Source organism: Octodon degus, unplaced genomic scaffold (genome assembly GCF_000260255.1).
Source record: "Octodon degus isolate 3935 unplaced genomic scaffold, OctDeg1.0 scaffold00055, whole genome shotgun sequence".
Lineage (NCBI taxonomy): Eukaryota > Metazoa > Chordata > Mammalia > Rodentia > Octodontidae > Octodon > Octodon degus.
The window spans coordinates 6,089,166-6,104,483 of NW_004524631.1; the positions used below are offsets into that span (position 1 = coordinate 6,089,166).

Genomic DNA, 15,318 nt, shown 5'->3' on the forward strand with positions numbered 1-15,318 from the left:
TACAATAACATTTAAACATACAAAAGTCCAAAATAACCTTTCAAGCTGTTTTATACTTTATAATTTAAAAGAAAACAAACTCACTATATAAATTTCATTAAGACCCATAACTACATATAAAAACTGTACAGGAAGATTACAAACCATATAGAAACTAATGTACATCAATGGAATCAGTTTTTCTCAAGAATATTAGTATTTTCACACCATATTAATACCATTAACAGAAGTTCAGAAATTAATTTTCAAATTCACTGCTAAAAATCCTAAATACAATCACAATTAAACTAAAAGACAAATTGCAACTGCTTTCTGTGTTTAGCAGCAATGAATAACAAAAGAAGCATGTCATACTTCCTCTCTGTGTCCATGGGGTGTGCTACAACTTCATTAATGAAATCTCTCTCAGGGAGACATTAAAAGGAAAAAACTGGTGGGAATTCATTCCACAATCTGGACAAAGTAAAATCAAATTTTGTATACAACAATGAGTATACTGTATCAGCTTAGAAGTAGACTGTGCTGAGAATGAAGATTCAACACCTTGGGTAGCTTTGTATTGCATATTTGCATTATGATGCTACCACTGTATTTTTATTAAAATTGAATCTGAAATATGGATAACAAAATTTACCACAACTATTATCCATCCCATAATGCAGCTTTTAAAAGGTATACAATTATTAAATTTGCATTAGAAATATAGTTAATTATCTACTAGTTCAAACCATACACTACTGTTACCAAGCTAACTGGGGGGAAAATGTACAAAGAAACATACATTTTTATTCATTTGGAAAATGTAAAAATTTATGTACTAATATATAATCTCTTCACTTTTTCTGAGCTACAAATGAACAGAATGTGTAGTTATCTTCATGCAAATAAGATACTGAGAATTCAATTTGCCAAAGCAAGCAACAACAACAACAACATAAAAACCCTGTTAATACACGGATGAATCTCTTTAACAGTTTCTATTCTTTAACAGTCTTTGATGATTTCAAAATTTGCAGCTTTAGCTCTTTGATCATCATCTCTAGCTTCTGTCTTGCTTCTCGTTCCTGTCTGAGTTCATCTTGGAGTTCTTGTCTATCCGCCTCCGCATGGTCCAGCCTCTGTCTCAGTTCTGCCAACTGCGTGATTTAAAAGGCTGTGTCAGTTTTCATTTAATTTTTTGTCTTATTTAATTCTATCTGGGAAAAACCTACTATAAAATAATTTTTTATAAATGAATTATTTCATGTATACTACAATCCCTTGAGTGTCTGCTACTTATCACTTGCCATTTTAACACCACATCAAATTGAGGAAAATGCAAAGGATCAAGAGGAATGAATACTTTCATTATGACCTATATACTATACCTCTCATTACAGCCTATAGCCTTCTCATATTAGTTACTTGTTCATTGCTCAATTGTGATCTACAACTAACAAATATTCCTTATTTTGCTTCCAGAACTTCTGGATATTGTGGAAAACAGCTCATGTTTGTTAATTTTAGGGCCTGGAAGCCTGTAATATGCTAAATTAAAATAATATCAAAGTTTGTATTTTTTAAAAGTATCCATTCATTTTTGTGGTATGGGAAATCAAGGCCAGGACCTTAGGGATGCTAAGCAAGTACTCTATCAGGAAGCTACATTCCTAGCCCAAAATAATAGAAATTTTTTTTCAAAAAGCTAGTGATTAGCAATTTAAGTAATTAAATTACAGAAACCCAATAAAAAGTTTAAAGTAACAAAGGTCAAAAAATCACCATGGACAATATAGTAAAGATTTGTGCTTAACATAATTATCTATTTTCAAATCTAGCCTAATAAAATAAGCTTGACAAATCTTAAGTCCTTTAATAAAGAAGCAAAAATTTCCATTTCCATGCTGAAAGGGCAGCATTATACAAACTGAGTAATTCTTACCTGTGCTGCATACTCAGCTTCTTTGTCTTTTTCTAAATTTGAGTCACAGGTACATTTCTGCTTCATTACCTGCTCCAATTTTTTCTCTAAGTCTTTCTGTTCAACATAGAATTCTTCCATTTTTTGAGCATGTTCACTCTGCAAAGATTCAAGCTCCTTCTGCAAATTCTGTTGTTCTTCAGTGAGTTCCTTCATAGCTTTTGAACTACTCAACATCTCCACTTCCTGTAACATTAAAAAAAAAAAAAAATGACAATGAATTTTTACTTTAGTTCTACCACACTAAAAATTTGAGTTCCAGAAAACAGATCAGGAAATACCTGAAACTTGGCTATCAGTCTTATTATAAATAAGTAATTATTGTGAAAAACAATTTTCTCTAAAAACTACTAAGTAAAATTGCCTGTAAATGTAAAACTATTAATAACCTGAAGAACATTTTCTGCTTCTCATCGTTTTCTATTCAGAATACGCAAGTGTCTTTTTATAACGTACTGTTTAGATAAAAATATTACCATCTGCAGTTGTTGCTTCTTTTGTAAAATTGAGTTCAGCTTTTCTTGTTGTTTTACGTAAGTTCTTATTACTTCTTCCATGATCTTTCCTTTATCATCCTCACAAATAACATCTTTGACAAGAAGCGGAGATGAAGGTACAGCATCATGCTTGTTGGTGTCTCTAAAGTCACAGGTGGTAGAATCAGATTTCTTTTTACTTGTAGAATTACTTGAGAATGAGGGATCTTCAAGGAAAAAAAAAAGGGACAAAGTATGACTATAACTATTACAACCTCACTAGACCAACTCATAAATAAAATTAAAACAATTCTATTTATAGATCAAATAAAATGTTTAGAAATTTAACAAGGTAATGGAAGATGTATATAATGACAACTATAAAACACTGCTGAAAGAAATAAAAAATCTGAGTATATAGAAAGATATCCCACAATCATAAAGACTTGATAGTAAGACAAGCAATATTCCCTACTTGACCAACTTAGTGAAACTGCCTGTCAAAACTCCAAATATCTTTTTGGAAAATTAACAAGGAGTACAAAATAGCAAACAAAACTTACTACAAAGCTATAAATCAATGGAAAAGAATTTTTAGTTGAGAAATAAGTAAATCCATACTTTTATAGCCAACTGTTTTTGACTACAGGGAAAGTAATACCAGGAAGGAACAGTCTTTTCAATAAATTCAAAAGAATAAACAATGTTTTATAAAAATAAACTCAAAAGGGATAAAAAAAAGCTAATGTAAAAGTTAAAATTCTTTTACTGATTGATTGATTTTTAATATATTTGCTACGCTGCTCAGACTTATAGTGATCCTCCAGCTTTCAGCCTGCCCCACACTGCAATTACAGGCATGAACCACCACACCCAGACTTGGGATCTGGCTCAGCGCACCCAGGGGCAGAGCTGCCATGGCATGTGGTGCCAGGGATTGAACACTGGTCCCTGCGCTCACCCTAAGCAGGCACTTAGTCTGCTGAGATATCTCACTAGCTCTAAAATTCTTGAATATAAATGTTCCTGATTTTGGATTACACAATGTATCTGAAGCCAGTAACCAAAGAAAACAGACACACTGGACTTCACAAAAACAAAAAATTTGTATGCTTCAAGGGTCATTAAGAAGAAATTAAGTAAACAACTGACAATGGTGTATTATTTATATAACATACAGTATCCAGAATATAGCTCTTACAACTCAAGAGTAAAGAGATAATCCAATTTATTAAAATTTTTTTTTATTTATGTGTGTGTGTGTGTGTGTGTGTGTGTGGCCAGCTCAGCCCACCAGGGGGCGGGGCGGGCTGGCATGTGGTGCTGGGGGATTGAAACGCGCTCCCTGTGCTTTGCTTAGCTTAGCTTGTTCTAAGTAGGTGCTTTAGACCACTGAGCCATCTTCACCAGCCCCAAGATAATCCAATTTAAAACAAGCAATGACCTGAACAGTTTTCTCCAAAGAAAACATGTAATATCTAGTGAAACATAAAAAGACATTCAATATCAATAGTTACTGGGAAGTAACAAATCAAAAACACAATGAGATAGCACTTCACAATCACTACAATGGCTATCTTTAGAAGACAGAAAATGGCAAGTATTAACAAAGATGCACACAAACTGAAACCCTTCTAAGCTACTAGGAGGACTATAACATGATACAGCTGTTTTGGAAAAGTCTGTGAGTCTCTCAAATTGTTAACATATGTACTGTAAAACCCAGCAGTTGTACTCCTGAATACACACACAAAAGGGCTGAAAACATGCCACACTAAAATTTGTATACAAGTGTTTATAGCAGCATTATTCCTAACCACCCAAACGTGGGCACAGTACAAATATCCACCAACTAATGAATGTATAAAGAAAATAAGATATATCCACACAATGGAATAGTAAGCTATAAAAAAGAAAAATATTGACAGATAAACATGGACTGAGAAAATATTAAGCTTAGCAAAAGAAACAAGACACAAAAGTGATGTAAAACTGTTTACATTAAATGACCAAAATAGGAAAATGCATAGACAGAAAATAGGTTAGTGGTTACCAGAGGTTATGGGAAAAGAAAAAAACATGAGTGACATCTAAAAGGACTACAGGATTTCTTTACAGAATTATGAGAATGTTCTGAAATTAAAAAGCTATGTTGGGCTGGTGAGATGGCTCAGTGGTCTAAAGCACCTACTTAGAACAAGCTCAGCAAAGCACAGGGACCGCGGTTCAATCCCCCAGCACCACATGCCAGCCAGCCCCACCTCCTGGTGGGCTGAGCTGGCCACACACACACACACAAATAAATTTTTTAAAAAAGCTATGTTGACTACACAACTTTGTTACTCATAGCTAACACACTAATTGTTGTTACTAACAACCACTGAATTGTACACTTTAAAGGGGTAAACTACTATATGTGAATTGTATTAACTACTTTTTAAAACTTACTAGAATTAATTTAGGAAATAAAATATAACAAAAATATGACATAATGGTATACTATTACTTAGCACATTTAAACATAAATGAACCTGAACTTAAAAATCTCTAAAATATAGAAAATACTCAAGCATCTCAATTATCTACAAAAACAGTTGAATTAGAGCATTTTCCAACTGTTCCATGACAGCTGAAATAATGGTCATATTGCCTAAGCACTAAACAAAGCTGTATCTGAGTATACTATACATGTCTTGTTTGATCAGTATTTTTTTTTTAAAGGTACAGTAGACAGGCAGTTTTTCTGTCAAATGATAAGCATTTATACCACTGCTTGGCTTCAGAACTTGCTATCACTATTCCAACTATTCCTCCTTACGTATACTTATTAGTATTAGTTACATGGTTTTTCAACCCAAAGCAAATTAGAAAAGGACCTAAGTGAAGAAATGTCACAGCAACAAAAGACAGAAAAGAAGGAGCTGGGGAGATGACTCAGTGGAATGAGTGCTTCCCCGGCAAGCACAAGGGCCTGAGTTCAATCCCCGGTTCAGCAAAAAAAAAAAAAAAAAAAAAAAAAAATCAAAATATTGGGCCGGGGAGATGGCTCAGTAGAATAAGCGCTTGCCTGGTAAGCCCAAATGTCTGAGTTCAATCCCCTGGTCTGCAAAAAAAAAAAAAAAATTAAAAAAAAAGACAGAAAAGAAAAATATATCAAAAATCACTTGCAGTGTGAACATTGTTTAAAAAGTACATGTGCATAATACAAAGATATAAATTTCATAGTTATCATCATTCCAGAAAAATATAGCAACTGAAGTTCAAAGAAAGGAAGGGTTCTGAAAGGTGACTTTTTAAGGTAAAAACTTCAATAATGTAAAAAATTAGCTTAAATAAATAAGATTCAAAATACGAAATAAAAGTATTAATATCTGATTTTTTAAATGTAATTTGACACTTACCTAAACGGCTGTATAATTCTTTACTTGGCTTTAAATCCATTTTCTCTTGTTCTTCAAGTGAGACATCTGGATAAGATACTGTTTTCTGATATTTACTACTACTATGAGGCTTCTCTGACTGTCTTGATACAGATTTACTTGCCTCTGTCTTTGTGACCTCTTTAGACTGGGATACAGTAGAAGTAAGTGACACATTTGGAGCAACTACTTTATCACACATGTATAAGTAATAGCTGAAAACAAAGAAAGGCAAAGAAAGACACATATTATCTATTATTTTAGGTAAAAATCAAAATATGTGACATACTTCCAAGTTGAACTCAGTTTTTGTAACTAAGCAGACAATATAACAACTCAGAAACTAAGGCCAGCAGAAAAGATTTCATAGACACTGAAAATAAAATCCCTTCTTCCCTCAAAACCAGCTGGAAGCAGAGGGAACATGAAGCACTTTGCAAAACCCTTTAACAGCTCTGACCAAGTAAGGTTTATTCCAGAGAGAAGAGGCTGTATGTTACTCTGAAGGACTGTTTTCAACCCTCCAAAGCAAAGAACACTTGCTCTTTGCTGGGTGATGCTGTGTTAGTCACCCACTGCAAGGCTCCGGGCTGATTCACAACAGGCCAATGAGGATCTCCTGGGCCTTCTCAGACAACTCAAGGAAAGAACAGTCTCTGAGCTCAGCTCAGACACCAGGCAGTTCCCATATCAAACTCCAGGGAGCAATCTTATCATAGTATAGTACTTTAGTACTTTCTCCTTATTCAATAAAACAGCAACAACAAATTGTACAAAATTAAGACAGAAAGGATAACTACCAGTTTTGCTAAAAGCACATATAAGATTGTTCAATAGATTATCAACAAGGCTCGCAGAACAAACCTGAGTGAGACATTTAAGTAACATTTTAACTATAACCTAAGTAGTCTTTAGTGAAAAGATAGAACCAGTTAGCACTTTATTTCCTACATATCAGATAATCAATCTCCTATCTTGTTTTCTTAGGACATCTATGTTGCCCCTCTTATCAATCTCATGAACTCTATATCTGAAAACTCAGTATTCTGCTTTAAAAAAAAAAAAAAAAAAAAACTAAAAAGTTTAATAATGCCCAAAAGACTTATTTTAAAATTAACATACAGATGGTGATTTTTATACAGCTGTAAATAAGATTCAAGATTGTTCATCATCAGGCTTAAGGAACATTACAGACTTATAGGAGCAGATAAAGATCTAAATAAAATGTTTATAACCTACAGTATGCTTTTATTGAGAATATGAAAACTTGCTTTTAAGTAATGTGGTTATTATAAAACTTCAAAGTTCCAAAAGAATTTTCTATTAAACTATCAAGGTTACAAACCAAACTCTTGAAGAACTGGTTTACTTTTTGAATAGAAGTAAGAAAACTTTCATTTTCTTACTTCTGGGTAGGAAAGGAAATTAATTACTTCCAGAAAAAACACAGACATACCAACTAAACATTATGTCAAATATTGAACATAATTTATACTTCATTTCAGATTCTTCAAAATTTTTTTCTAATGAGTTAATTAAGTAATACACAATCTCCTACAATTTCCTCCTAATGACAAATACAAGCAAAAGATACTAAATCCCAAAATTACTATTTAAAAACTTCCAATTTTTAATGGTAATCTACTAACAGACAGAAAACTAAATAATAAATTCCCAGTACCTAAAACAGTATTTAGCAGATAGCTAATAACTGAATGTGTGAATGAATAAACAAATCAATATTGCTTACCTGGGGTGTAAAAATGAATGTGTCTGAGAAACATGTTCACCTTCCTGCTTTATAACAGGATACCATGACTGCAATTCCAGTCCTGATGGTGTATCAGTCTGTAGAAAAAGGTAGAAGGTAAAGCTTATCAAGTAGAAAATGTGACAGATTTTTGTCTGTTTGTTGGTTTGTTTTGGGCTGTGCTAGAGAGCAAAACCAGGGCAGCCTAGATGTTTAATTCTATCAGAGCTGGGTAGAACCACTGGGTAGAAAAGTTACATGTTTAAGCACCATCTTCTAGTAAGGCAGTTTTCTTAGACTATTGTATCAAGTCACTTGAAACACAGAAGACTGCTACATGAACTACCCCATCACAGGAAGTCTCAGTATGTATGTTATCATGATTACCAGAAATTACTTCATCAAGTTTCACACATACAGTGTTGTACTAGGAACCTGAATCCTACTTTTGCTCATATACCAAACTAGACCATATCCTACATCAGTAAAAAATAGAATATCCTAGCAATAAGTACTTTGGGAAGCTAAACCTAAAGCCACTGTTAACAGGTATCAGTAAGCACTAATTTCCTCATAAATATTAAAAATTTCGCTTGGCTGGTTTTTTTAGTGCTGAAGGATGAGCCACACCAGTAAATAAAGGTTGGCTACTTTGTGAACGTGTGCCCACTAAAAACTATATATTTTTATTTAATTTAACAAATACCTCCCCACTGAGTAAGTCACCAATTACAGATTTTTTTAAAAATGAGATTCAGAAATTAAAAGTGGGGCCGGGGAGATGGCTCAGTGGAATAAGTGCTTCCCTGGCAAGTGCAAGGGCCTGAGTTCAATCCTTACCAACTTTAGGGGCTGGTGAGATGGCTCAGTGGTCTAAAGCACCTACTTAGAACAAGCTTAGCAAACCACAGGGACCGCGGTTCAATCCCCAGCACCACATGCTAGCCAGCCAGCCCCGCCCCCTGGTGGGCTGAGCTGGCCACACACACACATAAATAAAATTAAAAAAAAAAAAAAAAGAAATTAAAAGTGAATGCAGTTAATCAGCTTTTCCCTTTTTTGGTCTGTTCTGCCCTTTTTCCTCCCCTCATTTTTTACATCATAATAATGATCTTGTTTGGGTTTTTTTTTGGAAAAATACATTCAAAGGGGCAAGACTCACTAGTAGAGTAAAAGAGAAACTGAAAGATGATACGGTTATAGTGAAGAAAGATGGGAGGGTAATAGACAAATCCATTACAGTGAGAGAATTGGATTAGGAATACACTAGGTGAAGTTCAAACGGACAGCAGGGTACTTTTTGGAACACTTCCTCTGAGGAGGTGTCAACATTCCTCTGAAAGGCTCCAATCCCATCTGAAACTAGGCAATCAACAATGAATAACCAAGAGCTAAGATCGTAGCTCAATGAGTATCTGCCTAGCAAGAGTGAGGTTCTGGGCTCAATCAGCACCACAAAAGAATAAAAATTTCTAAGTGACAAACACTAAATACTAAGAACAGTGCTGTTTTGTCTGGGTTTTACTCAGAACCCAGAGACAAGAAAGAAAGAGAAAAGGAAGAATGTTAAACAGTTATAATGAAAGCGTAAGGAAAAAAAAGGAAAGCGTAAGGGACATCCTGCTACAACAGGACCAATGTGGGTGATGAAACCAGTGCACTGGGCACCAAGGAGCCCAGTGCCTTCAACAAAACAGGAGGAAGAAGCTCTGGAACACAAACCACACAATTTTATCACTCAGGAGACAATAAAGGCAGGGAAAAGCCAAAATCAAACACAGGATAACTAGTGTGGATGACAGATACATATTTTGTAAAGAATTATAAGGCAAGAAATCTGAAAAACATAAAATTACAGGGAAGAGTATTTTAAAAGAATTTAAGAGGTGAATATTCAGTGAAAGCCCATTCAATATATATAAGTAGAGGTGTTTTTGTTTTTGTTTTTGTGCCAGGGTCTCACTCTGTAGTCCATGCTAGCCTTTAACTTACTATGTAGCCCAGGCTGGTCTCGAACTCAAGGAGATGCTCCTGCCTCAGTTTCCTGAATGCTGGGATTACAGGTGTATGCCACCACATCTGGCATATAGGTTTTTTTTTTTCCCAAACACATTCCTTATCAAATATCCTAAAAATTTAAATATGCATAATTCTGATACAATATACAGAACCTAGGCAAATTCAACTGCTTATTTATAAAAGCTATCAATTACTTTGTACACAGATTGTGAACCTACAGCTTAGTTCTAGCTAAATGAATATAGGAGCTGACTTCTAGCAACAATAAATGATAAATGCTCTCTAACAGTTGCAAGGCTAAGGAGAAAGTAGAATATAAAAACACAAACATAAAAATGCATCAAAAAACAAGATAATCTGACAGTCTTGACACAGGCCAAGACAAATACTTTAATATATTTCAAAGGTCTCAATCCCTATCCCAGAATATAGTATAGTAACTTTTAGGTGGTACTCTAGTTTTTAATTATTTGATCAGACTCATATAATCTTTCTGTCCTAATGGCAAACTACTGATGAAGCAAAGAAAACATGACAATGTCTCAAACTTCCAAAACTTAAATAAAAATCACATAAACCTTTTAAATATAACTAAATGAAACAGAAAAATGCAATTAAATGACACATCACTAATGCTACTGATAAGGAATAAAGGTGTTACAGAAATCACTGGTCAACATGACATAGTTATGCTATGCATACCACTTAGACTCCAAGTTTTTTGAAATATTTTAGAATTCATTAAAAAACATTTAAGTATTAAAAATCACAGTGCTTACAAAATAGTAGCTAATGGGCAAAATATTTTAAATGTCAACCCTTTATGATAAAAGAGGTGCTAATGAGCATGGATAATATATTAAATCTAAAGTCTAAACAAGAATGCATTTTCTAGAATTCACCTATTAAGCTCATTTAGCAAACAAGCTTTCTCTATCTTACATATGAAATAATTCTAGATGTACTTATTTACCAGTAAGTTATTTCCTGATTTTATTAAAATCATTAAATTCACCATTTTCCTACTATGTATATACTAGAATGTATCAAATCTTCAGCACAGTAAGCAAATTCTAAAGTTTTTCAAAGATCATGACTTCAAATCTGAAAAATCTTAAGTAAATTCAAATCTCTAGTTGATTTATTTATCATCACAAGCCAAACCTACTATCTCTTTACTTTTGTGGTATCTCTAAACCTCAAACACCACCTCAAATAACTCCTAGCATATTTTTAAACATTCATTCCTCTTAATTGTTATTTGTTTTACAGCCTGTTCTTCCGCCAATCCACTAAAAGAATCACAAACCAGGGCTGGTGAGATGGCTCAGTGGTCTAAAGCACCTACTTAGAACAAGCTTAGCAAACCACAGGGACCGCGGTTCAATCCCCCAGCACCACATGCCAGCCAGCCGCGCCCCCTGGTGGGCTGAGCTGGCCACACACACACACACACACACACACACACACACACACAAATAAATAAAATTAGGAAAAAAAAATAAAAGAATCACAAACCAACCTCCCTTTAGGATTATCTAATGTCTGAATTTCCTATTCACTAAGGATTATTTCTTAGCTAATAAGTAGTTTTCTAGCCTGTGATGCAAAAGCAGATGAGGTCACAAACGTACTACTCTTGCATTCCTTAGTATCTAGCACTGTACCTACCACACCAGGAACTCAGTATTTGTGGAATAAAATTTGAATGCCAGTGTAGCTCATTAATTCCCTTCTGTAAGGCTGTGGGCGAGGGTCCCAGAGAAGCAGCTCAGTGTACAGCATCTGCCCCACATACTCATGGCCCTGTGTTTAATCCCCAGCACTACCAAAGGAATGGGGGAGGGGGTGTCGGGTTAGTGGGTACTGTGAAATTTAGTAAGAGGATCTCTTTGATATCCTTATACCTCACGAAGCACTGAAGAACACCAACAGTCCTCAGGCTGTATTTTATCAGATATACAAATTAAGTAATACAAAAATGGTAGGGAAATGTACAACACTAACCATGATAAAATGCTGTAACTTAATTCTACTTAATATGCTGCGGTGAGCCATAAACACATTTATAACAAATTATCCCAACTACATGTTAAAAACAATTAAGAAAAACACATATTACACAACAGAACATTCACAGACATGCCAGATTTTCTCATCTATTCTGCATTTGTGTCAACATACAAATTAAATTTTCAAAAAGGAAAAATATAATTAAATGACACAGCACTAATGCTACTGAGTAGGAATAAAAATTAGACAAGATATGAGCATCTACTGCTTTTTATCTCACCCTCCAACATGGGAATAATTCATTCTTTTGTGTATTTAAACATTGAAATAAAATACATTACATGAGCTGGCAAAGAAGAGATCTTTTAGTAGCTCAAATTAGGGAGCCTCAACATTTTTAAAGGCTTTTATCACCCATTTTCCCCACCATTATCTACCTCAAAATGAACAGATGGCATCTTCATTTCACATACATAAGCAAAATTCCAGGCACATTATTTCATTCAAAATGTTCTGATCTCTAAGTCATAGAACTCCAAATAATTATCTATGAAAGCAAAATTTGAACAATTCTAAAATATGCATTAATCTTTCCTAAGTAAAAATTAGAAATTTTTTTCAAAGTTTCTCTAAATTTCTACATCCTACTATAGTTACTGTATATATAGATATAGATAGATATAGGGCCAGGGAGATGGCTCAGTGGAATAAGCGCTCCCCTAGATAGATATATGACCCTTTGATAATCAGAATTTCTAATAAAGAACTTATATTTTTGATACAACTGTTTATTAATCTCACAATGACAAATAATCTAGAGCTTGATTTCATTACAAAAAAAAAAAAAGATTCTTGTCACTTTTTAAAAACAAAAGCAATTCCACCCACTCAGCACTATCCACATACAAATACTCCTACTTATACCAAAAAAGGAAAGACCTTTAGAAATCCCAGACTAATGGCCAAAAATAAACTTTGCTTTTAGGTGGAATTCTAGTTTTTAATTATATGATCAGACTCACACAATCTTTCTGTCCTAATGTCAAATCAATGATAAAGTAAAAAAAGCATGACAACGTCTCAAACTTTCAAAACCTTAATAAAAACCACGTAAACCTTTTTTAACATGTAAAATTTATAAAATACCACATAGGGGCCAGGGAGATGGCTCAGTAGAATAAGCGCTTCCCCGGCAAGTGCAAGAGCCTGAGTTCAATCCCCGGTTCTACCAAAAATAAATAAATAAATCAATAAATAAAAATAAAGTACCACAAAGAGACCGGGCAGGGTGGTGTGTGCCGTAATCCCAGCTCTTGGGAGGCTGTAAACAGGAGGATCACTACAAGTCCAATCTAGTAGTGAGACCCTGAACACCCTGTAGACTCTTCCCTAAAATACAGGAAAAAAAAAAAAAAAAGATGTCTAAAGTACTACAAAGATTTTTAAATTTTTATATTCATAAGACAATAAGTAGGTTGGTAAATTTAAGTCTACCTTCCTAATGGTATGATTATATAAGCAAAATATAATGCACCTTACAAGTACATTACTTTGTACTAGTCCATCATGAATCACTAGCAAGTTTACCAAACACATGACTGGGCACCTAAATAGGAAATAAGTCCTTAAAGTGAATATACCTGTCTGGACCTTTGTATTACATAGAATATTAAGACACTGAAGGGGTCAAAAAATGATTTCAGAAGTACACAAGAGACACTGTAAGACCGCTGCCAACAAGTCATACTGAAAGAAACCGAATCCTTCAGTCAGTATCAGCTTTCCACCATACTCCTAACATGCTGTGAATGAGTGTCTCAACTGAAATGAATACAGTTACGAGGCAGCAAAGAGCTATTTAGGAGATTTTAAAACTTAGTCTGGGCCTCACTTCACTGCAATCATTAGTATTAATCAATCTAATGCAAAACGAGGACAATGTGATCTAAGCACCAGTACTAACTTGTCAAAGGGTCTTCGGGAGTCACAGCAATGCCTGCTGCTCCCACAGGCTTAAAGATCACACCACCTATCTGACAAAGCCAATTTTAGGTTTGAAGTGCTTAAAAGTGCTCACAGGCAAAGCAAAGGATTAAGTTCTTGCAATAAATGTGCAATTATCATCTCAAATCCTTTAGGTGACGTGGTAGTGTATCACTCCATAACTTGAAGGAAAAGAAACAAACATAAAAATCCTGTTAATTCCTGGGACTTAAAGAGAATGTATGCTTCGGTGGTACTCTGTCCTTACTACTGTAATGATATGGAAATCCCAAAGTCATATTTGTCACAATTCTGAACATGCTTAAATCTAAGACTCTACCTTTCTATTTCATTTTAGTACATATACTTTAAAAAAAAAATTATGGCCCCTGATTATTTTTGCCTTAAAATAATATAAACTGGCAATATCAAAATGAAGATTCATCTTACTATACACAATATACTCTATTCTCTATTTTATTATATCACTTGTTTTTAAAAAAAAAATGCCAGTGACCCACTAAATTAATTTCAAGATTCTCCTGACCCTTCTCAATTGGTTTCTCAAGAGAAAAAAATGTCTCAAGGCATTTATTACATGCAATGGATTAACAACTCTTCAACGATACTATGTACGTATCATGCTTGGGAAAACTGAAAAAAAATCTTCATCTATATCTTTTTCTGCAGAGCTTACCTCTCTAAATGAGAAAGGCTCCATGAATGAAAAACGGTAGTTTAAAAGGGAACTCAGACGAACAGCATAAATTTCTAAGTTTTTCCATTTTTTAGTGGTAAAAATTAATATAGATTCTATATTTCCTCAAAATAATGGGAAAGGAGGAGGTTGCTATAGACAACTATTCACAAAGTCTATAAATAGTTTCCAAAAATTCTAAATATTTCCAATAAAATACCAAGGAAAAGGAGGAGATTCTGTTTAACAGAGTAAGTTCCAAGACCTTAATTACTCTAAAGTCTTTGAGTATCTTTACAAAGTATTCTAAGTAAACTCTAATCCAACCCAAATATATGTGTTGACCTGTTATCATTCAAAATCTCAAAAGTATTCTCAAACATGGAAACAGGAATTACTTCCAACAGAACAAGTAAACCTATCTTTCTGAATAGCAAGGCTAAAATAGAATGATTCAAAAATATTGCTTTTTATAATAAATCTGCTTTATGCTTATTCCTTGCATACTTTAAATTTTTAAAAATCTTTTATTTATTTACTAGGTACAGGGTCTCACCACACAGCTCCGACTCTAGTGATCCTCCTGTCTCGGCCGCCCCAGCTCTAGGATTATAGATGTGGGCCACCATGCTCAGTCTCAGTGGCCAGCAGCACAGGGCTGATCTGCCATGCGGTACCAGGGATCCAACATGGTCCTTACACTTGCCAGGCAGGGGTGGCCCCTTTTTGTATACTTTAAACAACTAACATTCAACTAGAAAATTGTATACAAACAACTAGGCAATAAATGCATCTGAATCCAACATTTATGAAAATGTATGGAGAAAGGATACCCAAATGCAATTAGTAAAATTTTCAATAGTGATTTAAAATACTATCCTACATCTCTTAGAGTAAAAACTACTAACTTGTAAACCGCTTCCCATTCCTTCTGATTTAATGAGTTACAGTATCAGTTTGCAAACTACCTGTTTAAAAATTAATCATTTTTTTTAAACCTA

The 15,318-nt window shown here is 34.2% G+C and overlaps 1 protein-coding gene across 4 annotated transcripts in view; it reads right to left on the minus strand.

Moving 5' to 3' along the window:
- Positions 1-265: 265 nt before the first annotated feature.
- The window catches only part of Skil (SKI like proto-oncogene), a 24,262-nt gene continuing 9,209 nt past the window's right edge, over positions 266-15,318 (minus strand). For 3 of the 4 annotated variants that reach the window (XM_023717839.1, XM_004633460.2, XM_023717840.1), the window contains exons 3-7: positions 7,606-7,703; positions 5,838-6,070; positions 2,437-2,663; positions 1,922-2,146; positions 266-1,136 (exon numbers count right to left, since the gene is read on the minus strand). In XM_023717839.1, coding sequence (XP_023573607.1) covers positions 978-1,136; positions 1,922-2,146; positions 2,437-2,663; positions 5,838-6,070; positions 7,606-7,703 — 942 coding nt within the window. In that variant the 3' untranslated portion in view covers positions 266-977. The remainder of the gene's footprint in view (positions 1,137-1,921; positions 2,147-2,436; positions 2,664-5,837; positions 6,071-7,605; positions 7,704-15,318) is intronic. The other variant, XM_023717841.1, reaches the window with a different exon arrangement.